The 17,316-nt window shown below is 36.4% G+C and overlaps 2 protein-coding genes across 3 annotated transcripts in view; one reads left to right on the top strand and one right to left on the bottom strand.

The window, feature by feature from the left end:
- Positions 1-9: 9 nt before the first annotated feature.
- Positions 10-17,316, bottom strand: part of LOC134855174 (uncharacterized) — a 74,811-nt gene continuing 57,504 nt past the window's right edge. Inside the window, exons 2-5 of one of the 2 annotated variants that reach the window (XM_063871600.1) lie at positions 16,087-16,247; positions 15,487-15,560; positions 1,693-1,846; positions 10-1,239 (exon numbers count right to left, since the gene is read on the bottom strand). In XM_063871600.1, coding sequence (XP_063727670.1) covers positions 173-1,239; positions 1,693-1,846; positions 15,487-15,560; positions 16,087-16,207 — 1,416 coding nt within the window. In that variant the 5' untranslated portion in view covers positions 16,208-16,247 and the 3' untranslated portion in view covers positions 10-172. The remainder of the gene's footprint in view (positions 1,240-1,692; positions 1,847-15,486; positions 15,561-16,086; positions 16,248-17,316) is intronic. The other variant, XM_063871601.1, reaches the window with a different exon arrangement.
- LOC134855314 (tripartite motif-containing 13-like) lies at positions 5,267-8,597 on the top strand. Its single transcript, XM_063871810.1, has 3 exons — positions 5,267-5,709; positions 6,048-6,777; positions 7,806-8,597. The coding sequence occupies exons 1-3, from the start codon at positions 5,491-5,493 to the stop codon at positions 8,543-8,545; spliced, it is 1,689 nt and encodes a 562-aa protein (XP_063727880.1). The 5' UTR covers positions 5,267-5,490; the 3' UTR covers positions 8,546-8,597.

Below are 17,316 nucleotides of genomic sequence, written 5' to 3'. Positions count from 1 at the left end.
GATAATCAACACAAGAAAAAGAGTTGAATTGATGAAAAGTTAGTGAAACAAAGAAAGTAGTAAAACCTGTAAAATGCAGTTAATAATCAGCTCATAAAATAAGATCAAATTTAGTTCAAATGAGTTCCAAACAATCGTTTTTTATCGTTTTGATTTCTTACACGATAACAGTTTACCAAATAACAAGTTTATCTCCGTAGAAATAGGCAAGCGCCACTGCTACTATACACACTAAAATTGTCATAAAGAGAAACATCACAATTTTCTTCATCTTCGATGACTTTTGTTTCATTTCGAGGCTGAACAAAGACAACCTTTGCCTGTCCTGGAAATTCTCATGATGAATCATCGCCAATTTTGATTGGCCGAACGAACATTCAATAGGATTGTTCACGTTCATGCTTCTAGAAGTATCGCTCTGGTCGCTCGTTAACAACGTTACGGTAGTTTTCTTGCCCCAGTCCAGAAACACAAGCGAAGTTCCCACTCTTTTGTGGTTCAAAACCGCCAAAAGCGATCGGCTAACTGGTCCTTGACAAACTCTTACACTATCGATACCCGCCTGTGGTAGAGTAAACTTCATAAGCTCACTAAGGGTAGTTTTCGAGACAAAACTGTACATCGCCAGCTGCCGTTTCACTTGATTCATAACCACAAATTTATCATCATGGTCTTTCAGCATCGCAAATGAAAAAGGGTCAACTTTACAATTCAAGTCCGACAGATGTTGTTTCATAACATTCAAAGTCTCAGATTTTTTGTTTTCCACTATTTTGTACACCAAAACACTCTCGTAGTATGAGTAGTTTCGTGAGATAATTAGACCAACGTTTTCATTGACAGCCGAAAGCGCATCTATTGATACTTCAACTTCGGGCAAATCGAGAGTATCGTACCCTTGATCTCTGTTTTCAAGTTTCCAGACAAAAAGCTGCTTTCCATTTGTGAAAAACATGGATTTTTTCCCGACACAAAAATCTACAACCGAAAATGGAAACTCAGAAGACTCAACAAGCTCCAAAGTTTGCGAATCAAAAAATGAAAATCGACTTTCGTTTTCGGCTGAACTAAGCATGACAATTTGATTTTTAACCATTTCAACTCGTTCCGGTACGAACTTTTCCGATGCATCATACACGAGTTGATAAGCGAGACGCGACAATTGGAACTTGTAGAATTTAGAATTGATATCCAAACTAACATTCACTGATCCCGACGTGTTGAGAATATCGTCTGATGCTTATTAAGAAGGTACAATTATGATAGAGTTGTTCCCTAATAGTTTTAAAATAAAATGGTATCTCTTATACTATTTCCCCCATTTGGTACCTAGCAACGAATTTTCACCCCTATAAAGAACTTACTCAACGTTTAAGCATATGACAATTCTGTACCTTGTTAAGAATCTCCCCCTTTGCAAAGGGGGAATAAGTAATGAAATCCATAAAGTGCTACCAGTCAGTGAATGTTTTAAATTATCGTCATTTAATACACTATCAAATCTGCCAAACACTATGGAGAGCCACAAATTTATATAGCATTTCAGAAGTCTCGGACCAGTATATACTCTTTTTGGGACCTGCTTGAGGCAACCTCAAAACTTTAGGGTTCGTTGAACAACAAAACGATAGGATATTTTCTATTCTGAATATACTGTTTTGATATTTTGGGATTCCTCTATCAAAATTATACCTGTTTGATTGTTAAAAGATGCTCCTGATAGCATAACATTATTATGTGAACTTCTCAGGACTGATCGATTGTTCGTTGAGATGTTAGGATCGGAACTGTTCGTCGTAGTGGTTGTTGTTGTAGTTTCTTCTGTTATCGTAACGGATGAAGTCACCTAAACAAACACAATTAATCATTTTAAAAAAAAACTGTTTTTTTTTGCTACTCGCAGAGGGGTGCTAGCGATTTCAGCAGACCGGTTTTTTGGCAGACCGGTTTTTGGCAGACCGGTTTTTTAGCAGACTCAGAACAATTCTAAAGTCTGATAGCTAACTTCAAACGCGACCTTGGCGATTAGCGACCGCTTGCTCCGCTGCGCTTCTATTCACCACGAGTGTTATTGTGCGCGTAAATCTTTGTTTCCCCGCTATTTAGACTGTTGTGTTTTTGAAGTTGATAGTTTTGTTGACAAATCGTGAGATAATTGACTATTTTGGGTAAGCTTGGCTCCACACTGAGCGTATTTTTGAGTCTGTTAATCAATCATCCATCACTTTATTCCGTTGGTCAGCTAAAAGACTCATTTTTCACTTTTTATGCCAAAAGATTGGTCTGCTAAACGATCGGTCCCCTCGCAGCGGATCTATCAAAGGCTATCCAGCCTGTCTACGGATACTCAGTTTCTGTTATATCCACACATTCCAGACTGAGATATTTGATTGAACGAAGCTCATTTTTTTGCGACTCAAGGCCATTTTCGCGCATAGCACTTTCACGTGGCACCAATATTGCAGCCGTAATCGGTCAGGCTGTGGTAGAAAGTGAGAGCCCATACTCACAAATTATCATTCCCATGCCAGAAGATCGAACACTCAATCTGACGTTCATTAAGAGAGAATGCATTACAACTAAGCTACAAGAGCTATGCAATGAAAAAAAATAGCTTAAACTAAAATTTTTAACTGGATTTTCCCGCTTTCAAGTGCTGTTTATTGAACAAATGAATATGATTTAAAATCGATTCGGAAGAGCAATATAATTTAATTTTTAAAGATTAAACTATATGGATATTACTACAACGGAGTAATAACTCAAACCTTCTGGATAGAGATGGAAGGACTGCTGAACAAAATTGAGGATGAGCAGACCAGGGTATTCGGAAACTTGCAGAAAAGATACAAACAAAAGAGAAAGAGAGAAAAACACGGTATGAGTTTTTACTGAAACTTTAAGAGGAGCTCAATGAAAGACTGGGTGAACAAAGGAAGTACACCAGAGAGAACTCTGTAATTGTGAGACCCCCCTTTGATTCCGAGGACGCATTAGACAATTAAAAACACGAACTCTCGCTACTTATGGGACGATATATATACAGTAGCGGCTTTATAAGCGGGGAGCGGATGCCTTTCCCTCAGGGATTCGACCCCCTGCCGACCCAAAGGTTCCCCCTTTGTACTATTTTGAGATATCCGTTTTTGGCTGACTGACCTTAAAATTTTTCTATAAAGGCCCCTTTGGCGCCAACCTATACTAATTTTCAGGGGAGAACATGAGCTGAAAATGCGATTTTTTGGACAAATTTTCCAAAAAGTGCCTAAAAACGCTTTTTTTAAAAAAAAAAATTGCCTGCGCCGCAGAAAATTTGGTCAAATTAGGGTCTTTTTAGTGGTTTGCGAGAGCTCAAAATATCATTTTGTTCGACCTATAAAAATAAATTTTCCCCTCCTAGAGAAATTTCTAGATCCGCGCCTGCATATATATGCATACATCAGCCTACAAAAACAAAAGGCCTCAGAAATTTTCAACAACAATAGACAACATAAATATCAATGAATTATTAGAAATTGAAAACAACCAGAATAACAGGATGCAGAAAATCAGCTCATTTACCAGATGATTCAATTAAAACTTAATGCAAAAAATCAGACAAACAGATAGAACTAATTTTCATTGACAGCTTAAATTAGAACTAGAATGTTTCTTTCCCGAATAGTGCGTTTTTTCATTAATACGTTACTTTGTAAAAAAAAAACACTCAGTGCATCATGAAATCGACGCGTATGTGAAATATGCAGAGATAGGTACAAGATTATTGCATGCTGAGATTATCGCAATAAATTTTCAGGGTTTCAAAAAAAACGATAATATGCAAAGCGGAGAAGCGGAGCGTCGAATCATTTTCTATACCACGCAAGAGCAGCATTGCAAGCTACCAAATAGACAGTGAGATGGAAATATATGAGTTGAAAAAAAAACTTGAAAAAAATCTCGAAACAAACAAACAAGAAACACAACCGTTAGCATTAAGCAAGCTTTAAGAATTTTCTAAGCTTTCACTAAGCCGACAAAAACGTGGTTAGTCGCCAATTGATCCGATAACAAAAACGCTTTTTGAAATTTACCCCATTTGAGAAAACTGGATCAATAAGTAGAATTTTTATTTCGCTGGAAAGTCTGAAAATCAAATTCAACTTTTAAAATAGAAGTCGATCACGTTTTTGGGAAATTTACACTTTCGCTGTTCGATAGTGAATTTTGACTTCGTTTTAACAAAGGAAACGAAAAGAACATAAAAACTAAACAAAAGTCAAACCACAAAAAAATGAATTTGAGCCTGAGCTAAGTTTAATTCATTTCATAAAAAAAAACATCGCGACTTATATAAGTCTTAAGTAATTTAATCGACTTAAACGCGATGTGGCAACTCAGCTGACAAACTATATCCAGCCGGTACTCGAAGCCCACAAGTTGATTATGTTCAACAACTCGATTATGTTCAAAAATCAGGGGGGAAAATGACGTACTTAGAGTGGTTACCCGTACTTCGGATGTTTGCGAACGTTTTTTCAGCCACGTCAAAATGGTGTTGGACGACTCCAGGAAAAAACTGAAGTCTGTCAACGCTGCTTTTGAAAATTCAATTTTTGGAATACACATTTTTCTCGCTTAAGATACTCGGAAGATTATTCGGACTACTTGTCTTTCTCAATAAAAAAAAGGTAAGCTATTTGAAGAAAACAATATAACCTAAGTATCCGTCCATGGTTTGAGGGGAACAGAAAGAGCCAAGACAGCGGGGAGTCTGTTACAAACCAAAAACGTCTCATCTACTTATGTCGACACTAGAACTTATCAGAAAATATTAAAATCGCTTTGATTAAACAGATACATCTAGTTCATATACTGATTAATTGCCACACCACTTAGCCCAGAATTTTTCTTTTAAATAAGACTTTGCTAGCAACCTGGCTTAGGCAAACAGGTAGCGGAAGTTGTATTACTGAGCTACAGCACCAATTCAAAGCCAGATGAACCAAACTAGACTTAAATGAAGCCATATTGGCAATTTTAACGCACATAAATCGAAAACGATTAAAATTTAGTGTATGCAGCAGCATTTAGACAAACGCGTATTTATGTATACGCGGTCATAAAGTTTAGACGATGCTTATGAGCAACTTTTAAAGCATCATCAGTGCGTAGAGCAGAACCAGCTTATACAGCAATTGTGTTGATTGATTCGTTTGTGCAAAAAAAACATTCCAATCGCTCGGCCATATATTTTCAATTTTTATTAGCTTTATGTACTATTAAAGTAGCACGAAGAGATTCTGAAAGCTTGCTAAAACTCATAGAACCAATAAAACAACAAATCAAAACTTTGCACGTTTCAAATGTTAAACAAAGCAAAAATTAAATATTCAAATCAAACACTCGCGTTTGTTATTACAAACTGCCCAAAAGCACTTGGCAACAAACGGTTAAATAAATTGAGAGAATGCGTTAGTTTGTTTCATTGAAACTCGAATTTAGAAAAAAATGAGTGATCCGTTCGAATGTTGTATTTGTCTCGAAACTCTGGAGAATCCAAAAGCTCTGTATTGCGGACACTCATATTGTTCCTCGCCCAAAAATTGCCTGCGAAAGGTTTTAACTAGTGATCCGAGAAAATGTTCGAAATGCCGGAAACCGATTTCTGTTAACATTCGAGGCGAAAACGACTTGTCGATAAACTACGATTTGAAAACCGCAATAGAGGTAAGATTTCACTAGTTCTGAAAATTATCAACAATCACTTCTTTAAAAACTTTTCTCTAAGCAGGAAAAACACCGTTCTAGACTTATGATAAAAAACCTAGTTTCATTCTTTTATATACTTTCAGAATTTATCGAACTAAGCAAAAAAAATGCAATATCCCAACTTCGCATATTGAAAAATACTTCCCCGCCTTAATGAAATAATTTCTTCAGCATTCATATTTAGCTCTATAAGCTGCGATAAACAAACCAAACTGTTCGACTTTAATGTTCAATCTTGAAAACCTTGCAACTGAAAAGTAATCAATCTCTTAAGATCATAAAACTTTCGTTTTCAGTCATCAAGGCAAGGTACAGAGAACCCAGGAGACAAAAATCAGCATAAAATCTGCGGACTGCACAAAAAACCATTAAAAATGTTTTGCAAGAACGACACTTGCTCGACTGCAATTTGCGAAGACTGCTGGAGCTCAAATCATAATGGTCACTTAGTAATTCCTTTGCAAAATGAAATTAACAAACTGCTGGAAAATACAAACACCAAATGGGAGAGTATTAAACAATGCCAAAATGTGCATCAAAGATTAGTAGCTGAATCGATGAAGTTGCAAGATAACATTATGTCTGCCACAGATGCGATGGATGCATTGGAATCTACCAAAAAAATGCTGCAGAAACCTCAGAATCTTGATGACGTGCTAATTTTCACACAAAACACTTTGAGGGAGTTAGAAGAACAGACAGAACGCATAAAAATAGTTGACCGAAGTATCTCATCTTTAGCGAGTTCGTGCAAAGAAATAGCAACGTGTCTTGAGTCAGCTAAACTTACTTTCAGTCAGAACGAAACACCGGATAGTCCTCGGGCAAGAGAAGGAGCTTCCCGAAACGCAAAAAGTTGGAAACTGCAAGATATTCGGAAAGGAACGGCAGTCGAATTTGAGTTTTGTGGCGACCCGCAGTATTGTGGAATAACTCAACGACTGTTTACTCCCACCGTAGACGGTATTGAGATTTTCAAGATCCAAAACGACCGAATACAATGGGACAGAAATTTAATACGTTCAGGTAATGCACAAGGTCAGATCGTCAGAAAATCATGAATAATTAAACCATAACCACAGAAACTTAGCTCATAAATGAAACTTTCGGACGATGCAAAAGTGCGAGGCCAGTTTTTGTCTGCTAGTAAAGAGACGGAGCATCCAATGTAAAAATACGGTATAACTAAATTAGTGCTGCCGAAAGGGAACCAAGCGTTTAAAAAATTGAAAAAACAAGATCTTTGGTTTTTTCAAGATTGTATTTGGGCTGGAAAAAAATGAAAACAATTTAACCTGCCCAGACAAGCAGCCAAAGTTGTGAATAATTTGAGGATGTCATAACTATTTGCTTAAGCAAAATCAAAAAATGATAAGCTAGAGTGCCACCGTGAGAAACAAAAGAGCTTTATAGACACTTACAGAAACAGATGCAATACATCCCGGGGTTTAGGAAATAAGATGACAAATTTGCTTGTCGTCTAATTTCCTAAGCCCCGGGAGGTATAGTTTCTGCTTCGGTAAGTTTCTATAAAGCTTTCTTGTTTATAACGATCAGAAAACAATGGATGTATAGCTTCTGCTTCTGTAAGTTTCTATAAAGCTTTCTTGTTTAAAACAATCAGAAAATAATGGAATTAAGACAATCACTTGCGTAAAATTGCGTGAAATTGGTTTACAGACTTAAGTTAACTTTTGCTGAGTAAATATTGGCTGTCGTAAATTCCGTTTCATTAAGTTCATCTTACTTCTTGTTGTCTAATTTCGTAGGCCCCATACATCCCGTCAATTCTAAACTGAAGCAGTAATTACCATTACATTTTAGAATCCACAGATACGCCAGTAAAGATAAATAAAAAAATATATATTTATCATCTTAATGTTACACCAGCATATTGCAAACAAATGCACCAAAAAAATCCATATAGGAATCAGTTCACACGCCAGCTTAGAATTGCAGAAAGAACACGTTAGCAATCCTAATTTGATAGAATAATCCATGTAACTTTATCTAATTGGTCAAAATCGTTTTAATTCACGCTGATGATGTTATAGAAGAGGCGGAGAAACTGGCTTTGAGTGGAAGTGGAATCCTTTATGTCTCTTTCGAAGATGACAGCACTCAGAAAAGTGTGAGTGTGATAGATAAGGGAGATGGGAGAGTTTTAAGAACTCTTGACACTTCCAAAGCAGATAGTACGGCAGTCTGGATTCTACAAACTCATCAAAACCTGTTCTTGATAGTAGAATACGATTACGAGGTGAGACACAAATGTGTGCACATGTACAATAACGAAGTCTACAAAAGAACACTTCAGTTAGACATTCCATTACGAAGCTACCAGACATCTACAAACTACATCTCACCAACAATATTGTGCGGAGGAAACAATCTGCTATTACACAAAGCTGAAAACGAAGTAGCTGCTGTCAACTTGAATCAAAATATAGAAGCTCCAGCGAAATTTAAGACAATCCAACTGAATCAAATGGAAGATATCGATAGCCTCGTTTGGTTGCCAAGAGACAATGAAGAAACTGGGAAAGGATATCTTTTAGCGTCGGAATATTTGTACGATAGATTCAATTCCCGAATTTATGAATTGGATTTGCATGCCATTCCCACTACACTCACACCACTGCAAATTCCCTTCATGAACAGTTATGGTTGCAAAAACGTTGCATTCTTATGCACAATGGGAAAAGGTGCTATTCTGTGCTATGATGCATGCGGAAAAGACGCAGGAATATTGGGACAGGTGAATATTTTGAGCTTGGAGAAGATCAACGAATAAGTACTTTAAAAACTGCATCATAGTTTCTAGACTGCTAACTCTTCAAATCAAATAATACATTACTTCTTAATCAGATAACCATTTGAAATTGTCGTGTTTGATACTTACTTTGATAAAACTAATCAAAACTTTCATTCAGAGTGTCCAATTTTACTAACTAAAAATCTTAAAAAAAATAAATTTCTTGATAATGAATAGATATCTTTATAATTCGCTTTTTTAGTTTCAGAATAATTTAAATTGAAACAAGGCTCATTATGGAAGAAAAATGCAGCTTTGGATTATCTTTGTTTACGACCAATTTTGCGAAAATACTTGCTCTTGCATTATATTAGAGCCAGAAAAAAACAATGTCCGCGGTATTGAAACTTATCATAATCAGCTAGCAAACAACTCACTTTTTATCTGAGTAAAATAAAAAAACTCGCAAAACGCATTTACGTACGCTATTGTATCTTCGCCCAGAAACAAGAATCAGCAGCACTCAAAAGAAATTACAACGGAAATTTACCGCTCGTGGACTTAATCCACCAGGATAAAATCCCACGGGATATAACCCCCCAGGATTAAATCCCCCATAGAACCAAATCCCCTAGGACAAAACACCCCATATTTTAGTCAGTATGAATACACATTATATAATTTCAGTAAACTTATTTTATTCAGTACACATTATATAATATCACGTTTCGATTGTTTCATTTTGAATTGACTTCCATTTAGACATGCATCGCCATTTTCACGTGACTTTTCAGCAAGTTTAAATTTCCAACTTTCAGTTGACTTCTTATAAGAACGACCTTTGATTGCAAAAATTAATAAGCCACGTAGCACAATCAGAACGACAAGTGAATGAAAAATCATGATTCCTTCAGCGTGAGTTCGAATACCAAATATGACATTTTGTGCAATCAATAGAAAGGATGGTTAAATTTACCTTCAGGGCTAAAAAAAAACCCACGCTTCCACCAAGGTTGGGGTGCGGGGGGATGTTGTGAAAGGGAAGTCCCTGATTCCTCGAAAACCATTCTCTTTATTGTGTAAAAACTTCAGACCCCTAGGACCACGGAATGTTGATTTTGAGGGGGTCCGAAATTTTGAACATAATTTTGAACCTAATTTAATGTTTATTATGTTGACTGTTAAACAAATTTACACCCGATATAGTCCCAGCAAAACGATTAGTGTAACAGGTGTGCTACCAGTTTGCGTGGTCGCAATTTAATCCCCCCCCATTAGCAATCAAATGTTTGCCTCTTGACGCAAAATTTTGTTAAGTTTGTAAAACACGCCCATTTTATTAACTACCGAATCATTCAAAACAATTACAATGCAAAATAACAAAGTCAAATTTGTGTTTAGCAACAAAAGGGTCATAAAGCGCTTCACGATAACTACGCTTACTGTAAGAAAAAAGAGTCAGTCAATTCTATTCAGTGGGAGTGCGAGTTGCGGCAATCAAAGCAACAGTGTAAGGCAAGCATGTTGACTTCAAAGTGCGAACTCCTCAAATCGTCGCCAAATGAGCACACACGGCCCGCACCATCCTTTAATGGAAACTTATACCATTAACGAACAGATCAAAGCGGACGAAGCGGCCTGCACTGACTCTTCGACACAAAAGATGCTGTCAAATGCCCTGGCGAAAGCCACGCCAGAATGCTCCCCGAAAATGAGGTGGTGCCTCGCCACAAACAAAGGATCAGAAGAATCCGACATGAAAACCGCAGCCAGCCACGGATCCCAATAGGCTTCGATTTCGAGCTGCCTGTTCAGTACATGCAAACAATGAGCGGAGAAGATTTTCTGCTTCAGATTCGACAGTTCCGGGAACCGGTAAACGATATTTGGTGTTCGCAACCAACAAACCTTAATATCTTATGGAAACTGGTTTATCGATGGAAGCTTCAAAAGCTGTCCTGATAACTTCTATCAAGTAGATGAAATAACTTTTCCATGTATCTATGCCCTACTCCCGATAAACGACAAGAAACATACAACGCTTTCTGGTCGAGCTTGAAAGCAGATATCGTCCACCCCAGTTCAATTATGATTGACTTTGAAATGGCTTGAATCAATTCTGTGGGTGGCAACTTTCCAGACACAGAAATCAAAGGTTGTTTCTTTCACTTCCCGCAAGCCATTTATAGAAAGATACTCGAATCTGGTTATGCTGTGCAGTATCGCGAGGACAAAGAAGTCAACCTAGCTATACATCTTTTAGCTGCTCTTGCGTTTGCCCCGCCCTTACATGTACACGCCTGGTATAAACAATTACTATTAATTTGCCACATTCCTGAGGATATTAAGAATTGTTTGCCAGACACCTTTGTAGGCAAGGATACCCGAAACTCGACGAGACGGAAATTGCGATTCGACATGGAAATGTGGAACGTTCACTTCAGGACCATTGACGACCTCCCCAGGACAAACAATGCCCTTAAAGGATTCCACCGTGGATTCGAATCCATGCTCCAAATGTCAAATCCTGACAAATGGAAATTCATTGAGGCGATTCAGAGGCAGCAGGCACTGCAAACTTTAAGTTTCGCTCAAATGCAGCTTGGCAAGAAAGTTCATACAAGGAAAGAGGATAATTTTGGGAAAACAAAGAATTGTATGCTCTGCCGCTAACTACAAAGAGCTGGATTATCTTGAAGCCATAGCTGTTAAATTGCCCTTTTAGTTTTAAATCTTTAATCTATCTACTCCTTTTCTGTTAATTATCTTTCATCATTTGATTCAAGTTTTAGTGTCGCTGTTTTATTGATTTCGAATGTGGGGGATTTCATCCTGGGGATTTTAACATGGGGGATTTAGTCCTAGACCCGAAATTTACAATTGAAATTTATTTTCAGCTTTATAAAAAATGAGATTTTAAACTTCCACACAAGTAAATTCAAATAGTAGCAGGCACAGTCGATTGCTATGCAAAACGTTCCGACCACAACAAAAAACTGCAAACGTTTTTTTTTTTCAAATTACTGCCAAAATGCGTGGTGTGACGAGAGCGATATAAACGCGAGGAAAAATAGTGAAATGGACACTATCGACAGTTGTTTTCAAAAACTGAATGACAAACAATCAATGTTGAAAAACGTTTTATTTGCTTGATTTTCATATGAGGAACGTTTCTTGATCGCTCCACTCGCTCAAAATTAGACTAACACTCATTTAAAAAGATAGTGTCAGATTTCAATTTACCACAATTCCAAGTTTACCAAAATTTTGATGGATACAATTTTTTTATCCTGGAAAAAATCGTGGCAATTAATCATCTGCACCATAGATACTTTGAAAGCAAGCTTTAGAAAACAGCAAAAAAGAAAAATAATAATCAAAGTAGACAGGCAAACGGTTCACCGATTTTCACAAGTCAGAAAATTGCAAAAAGCACATACCTGATCTTCGGTGTAAAACTTCTTGGTCTGACTTGAAAAATTTTGTTTAGGAACTTCATTTAAATCAACTAATCAAGGAATGGATTTTACCGTCTTTTCAAGCAATTCATTTGAAAAATTTTTCATATCAGGAATAGTCGGAAAACAGAAACCACGATCTTCGGGGCCTCAAAAGGTGCTATACTACTATACTACGTCCACAACTGAACGGTAAAATTAAAAGATCACAAATATAGCCGGCAGAAAAGGAAAAGAGTCAATGAATTCAAGAAATTAAAGCGAAGTTTTTTTCAACTCTTTAAATTTTCGAACAATTTTCTTCACATAGGTAACCAAACTAGACAAACACGGGCCAAAAGGGAATTTTCTATTCCTCTAAAAATTCTGAAAAGTGAAATCCACTTTCGAAATTCGAAGTAATTCACGGTTAGTTATGCCGATTTGCACAGCAGTAACGGGAGAACTTAAAGGGCCCATAAATTGAATTGATTTTCTAACGAAAACCAAATTAAAACAGCAAACAAAAAACTTCATCAAATTGAGCGTCTTCACTTCGCTCATTAAAATTTCGTCAAAATAATCAAATTCTCGCAGATTTGTAGGACAAATTTTCACGAAAACAACTTTCGGCTGTTCTTTCAAACACTTACTTCGAATAGAAAATGCAAACATGCCAAAAAAATATGTCACTTGGCTTAAGTCTCGAAAGAAAGCATGTGCCAATTGACTCTTTGTCTATATTAGATAAAAACAGTTACCGGAAAAATGACTGGTTTTCGATTTGCTTTTGAAAATAGCAAAATTTATCACAAAGTGAAAAACTTATCACTTAAGTGAAAAGAGCAAAATTTCATCTGGAGAAGTCTAAATCAATCCCGGAAGACAAAAAGTTTAACTGTTGAGTCAACTTTCGAACTTCAGGGTAAAAAAAAATTGGGCTGAAGGCTCATTCAATTTCAAAAAGAACGAAGCGAAGCGTGGACACGACAAAAAACAGCTCTATAAAAAGTTATATAAAAGAAGAAACAAGCCTCGAATAAGGAAAAACGCGTGGACACGACACAAAACAGCTCTAAAAAATTAATATAAAAGAAGTAACAGCCTCGAATTAGGAAAACGTCTCGGATTCGATCTGCGACCTGGAGATTTTGAGTCTCACACACTATCCACTTAGCCATGGACGATTAATAAATCACAAGCACACGCCGCAAAAAGCATAGTACAAATCATTGAAAGTTCCGATGCTACAGATCGTGACAATAGCGAAAGTGAAATCAAATAAGTGAACACACTTTTCACAAACACTTTGATATCAACTTAACAAAAAACTTTTATCATAGCATGTTTTTCGTGACCTTTTCACTTTTTGCTGTTCGATAAGGTAGGTTGTCTTCCTTTTAAACTGAAAATGAATTGATTTTATGAAAAAACAAAGCCAACAGACAGTTGGAAAAAATGAACGAAGGCAAGAAAAGATAAAAGAAACATTTTTCGAGACATTTACATTTTCAGTTTCGTAACTAATTTTCCTTGCAGCAAAAGGTTTTGAACTGTTTTTAAGAAAATCAAACTGAGAAAATCAAATAGCATGAGCAATTTTTAGACTTCAACATGATAATTTGATTAATTTTTGTTTCCAGGCAGATCCTGTTAAGCGGAAGAAAAGAATGATCAACACTGAGGCGAGGCTGAGCTTCGCACCACTTGCGATACTGCAGGGTTATAACAGCAAGACGCTTAAGAAAAAGTAAAAAAGACTTTCAACGATGTTACACTTGAAAAAATGACTTATGACAACGAAGTAATTTTAGGAGTCCCCAATGGTAGGGAAAATTGGAACCCCAGGTCATAAATAAACTCGGAAAATTGTAGGAAACAAGATGAATGCTAAATAACCCAATGAAAGTAAAGCCGGCAGCCAATAAGCTGATGTTCAACTGAACAAAATCTGGAAAATAAAATTTATACACAACGGCAAAGCTTCGCTTCGAACAAACTTGCGAGAAAACGACAAAAAGCAGATCTTTAAAGTTCAATAACGCAAAAAAAAAACAGCAATGTCTGAGATTTGAACCTGCGACCTTGTGATCAAAAGTTTCACACACTAAACACGGAAGCTTAATATCAGCCACACACTAGCCACAAGAAAAGCAGAGAACAGGTCCTATGCAATTTCCAATGCTACAATGAAATTTCCTAAAAAATGAACACTTTGATTAGATTAGAAAAAAAGGTAGTTCCTAATACCACACTAAGCTGATCGCAAGTGTAAAAAACCATGTACTGCTTATAAGTACCCACGAGTGTCATTTATGTACTGAAGGCAATTTGGTATACACATTTCGAAAACTACACCCAGAGCTTAACCGACAACAATAAAGCCGAATAAGCCTCAGCCAAAAAAAATTATCGAAATTCTATAATTATACGTGAAACTAGATCTATCAAAAGGTATAGAGATATATTTGAAAAAAACATGCCTGGATAAAACAATGCAAAATTAGCAGCAGAAGAAAACTTACCAAGCAGTAACAATGCCCAAAATATCTAAGCAGAAAACCTTCAAGCTAATAAAAAAATTGAAGTTTCCCTCTTCCTCAAAACACACACACACCCTTAAAAAAACTTTTGCTCCTCGAACGGTGCAATAAGAGGCCATGAAAGCTATATAAAATAGTCCGAAACCAACTAAGCTCAAAAAAAATACAAACAGTAATCCAAAAAAAGTTTCGAAAAACTTGACAGTAAAAAATATTATAAGTTCACCTCTCCCTCAAGACACACACGCACACCGAAACCTTTTTGCTCTTCAAACGACGCAATACGAGGCCACTAAGGCGATATAAAATAGGCTGAAACATTAAGCCGCAAAAAATGACACAAGAAACCAAAATCTGAAGAAAAAAAATTAAAAATTGACAAGAAATTCAAGTTTACCACTCCCTCAAAACACACACACACGCAAACAAAAATTATTTTGCTAATTAAACGGCTCAATATGAGGCCAATAAGCCCATATTAAATAGTCCGAAGCGTATTGAGCCGGAAAAAAAATTCTTTAAGCAAACTGAGTTGGAAAAATTACTACCAACATAACAAAATTTCGAAAAGCTGGGATAATTAAAACACTAACAAACTCACAATACGCCCATTATTTGCAACAGAGAGGAAGAGGATTTGATTTGGAACGAGGACAAAGAAGTGAAGGCGTCCACGAAGGCCTACAATTATTTACGATAAAAAATAAAATATCCGATTGCAATACCCTTGCTTATCGCAAGGGTAAGAAACACCAGATAGCTTCCATATAACTCTCGAGCTGATAAAATGAGACTGTGATAAAAAAACTTTCTAAGGAACGCTCAGCAGTACATTCGTTTAGCAAAATGCCATTTTAGCCTCTAAAGTAATGCATCAACCTGAAAATTTTCTAACGCCCAATCAAAAATTCGCTGATAGCTTACTTTCGCTTTTGCATGAAAAACCAAGTATATTAGTTTGTAAGTGAGTATAATCAATAGAGCGATTATAGTCAAATACCTGGGAAAACTCGTGTTCATTTTCTTCTTCGGTTGATTTCAACTTCTTGCTCCGTCCTTCTTTGTAGCTCACTCCTGAAACAATTGGCCGTAAAGTTCTTCTTTGTTTAACTTTTTCTACTCATTTCAAAATATTGACCTCATGTAAGTTCTAGTTAGAGCTTTCCTTATACGAACAAGCTCACTCAGTTCAAAAGTTGTATTATAGAAAAAGTAGCCCAGAAAATCAACAAATATCATTTTACTTTCGCAAAATATCATCATCTTTTAAGTCACATCAAGTAAACTATTTATCATCTGTGTTTGTCGAGCATTTCGAAGCCGTACAAAAAATTGGCAAAGATACTTCATGTAACTCTATCTTACAAAAAAAATAAACAAACAATGAAAGAGGCATATTAAATAGTTCGTATACATATCACCGTTCACTACAAGAAAGCAAGTTCTTTTCATAAAAAATAAATTCAAAAGAGTCGCGACGTGAAGTCAAATAAAAAGAGCCTGTCTGAGGCAACAGACAGGCTCTTTTTATTTGACTTCACGTCGCGACTCTTTTGAATTTTTTTTTTGAAAAGAACTTGCTTTGTTGTAGTGAACGTACCTTTCTTTTTGCGACCACTCATCCGTCTCTGGGCATCCCCTCCCCCACCAACAGAATTGCTGTCTACACTTTCTGCGTCAGAACCATGAGAGGAGTCTACGGACGAAGCACGACCAGTCATTTCACATTCAGGCTGTAGTTGTCAGGTTAACAATCAATCTGAAAATAAAATCGAAAATTAGGCTGCTGTAAGATATGCATCATTAAAATTGTACTGGCCCCATTGGTTTTCACATCTTGAATATTTTCTCAATATTTTCAATTTCTCCAGTAACGATTAACTTTTTAGCTCATTTTCAACGGGTTCGATAAGTATTACAAGTTTTAATAGAAACCACAATTTTTTTTCCGAACTGAAACAAATCAAATTTGGCAAAATGACTTGATGAATCAATTTAATTTTGTAGCTGTCCTCGTGGGGTTGAATTAAAATTCAATTAAAGAGAAATAAATAGTTCCTCTTAATGACCATCCAGAAACTTGCCTAGTTTTCGAATTGGTTTCAACACTTCCATGACCCGAGATGTGACAGCGATAGCCACAACCACAACGTTAAGGATGATTATTCAAAAAATGATTAGTATTAGTAAGCGGTAAAAATGATGACCAGCTAGCTCCGGAAAAGTCGCTAAATCCCGCAATTGTAGAAATTATAAATTCCTACACAGGCGAAGCAGAGCTTCGCGCCACTTGCCCTGCAAAAATGAATGATATCACTACTTATCGAAAAACAAAAAATTGCGGGTTTTTCTCAAAAAAAACCAGAAAAATAGCAAAAAATTACGAAATCTTGGAAGAGAATTACCCACACCTTTAAAAATTTTACAAAAACAAGTGAAGCGAAGCGTCGCTTTACTTGCAATGCAACACATACATACATATCATGACAAACTAACCAACAGAAATGGAGATAAAAGCCGTACAACAAACCTCGAAAGAACATTTCCTACATTTATCCTAATTTTTTCTTGAACAAAAATCCTTTCAAGCAAATATGTCATGAAGTAAAACAATTGAATGTAATATGAGCATAGAAGGAAACTTTCGATGCCGTCAATTCGTGAGAAGACACACGTTGCGCCGAACGTTTCAAAAAACTTTATTAGAAAAAATCGAACATTAAAAAAAGTCTTCGATCAAAATGTTAAGATAAAACCTTTTTGCTCTTCAAACGACTCAAAAAGAGGCCTCAAAGCCGCTTTATTATAAGCCGAAACGTATTAAGCAAAA

This window comes from Symsagittifera roscoffensis, chromosome 10 (genome assembly GCF_963678635.1).
Source record: "Symsagittifera roscoffensis chromosome 10, txSymRosc1.1, whole genome shotgun sequence".
Classification (NCBI taxonomy): domain Eukaryota; kingdom Metazoa; phylum Xenacoelomorpha; order Acoela; family Convolutidae; genus Symsagittifera; species Symsagittifera roscoffensis.
This window is presented reverse-complemented; position numbering and strand designations above follow the sequence as displayed.

Coding starts and splice junctions, on each gene's coding strand:
- LOC134855314 (XM_063871810.1), top strand. CDS start 5,491: ATGAGTGATCCGTTCGAATGTTGTATTTGTCTCGAAACTCTGGAGAAT. Junction 5,710..6,047: donor ATTTGAAAACCGCAATAGAG/GTAAGATTTCAC, acceptor TTTCGTTTTCAG/TCATCAAGGCAAGGTACAGA. Junction 6,778..7,805: donor CAGAAATTTAATACGTTCAG/GTAATGCACAAG, acceptor ATGATGTTATAG/AAGAGGCGGAGAAACTGGCT.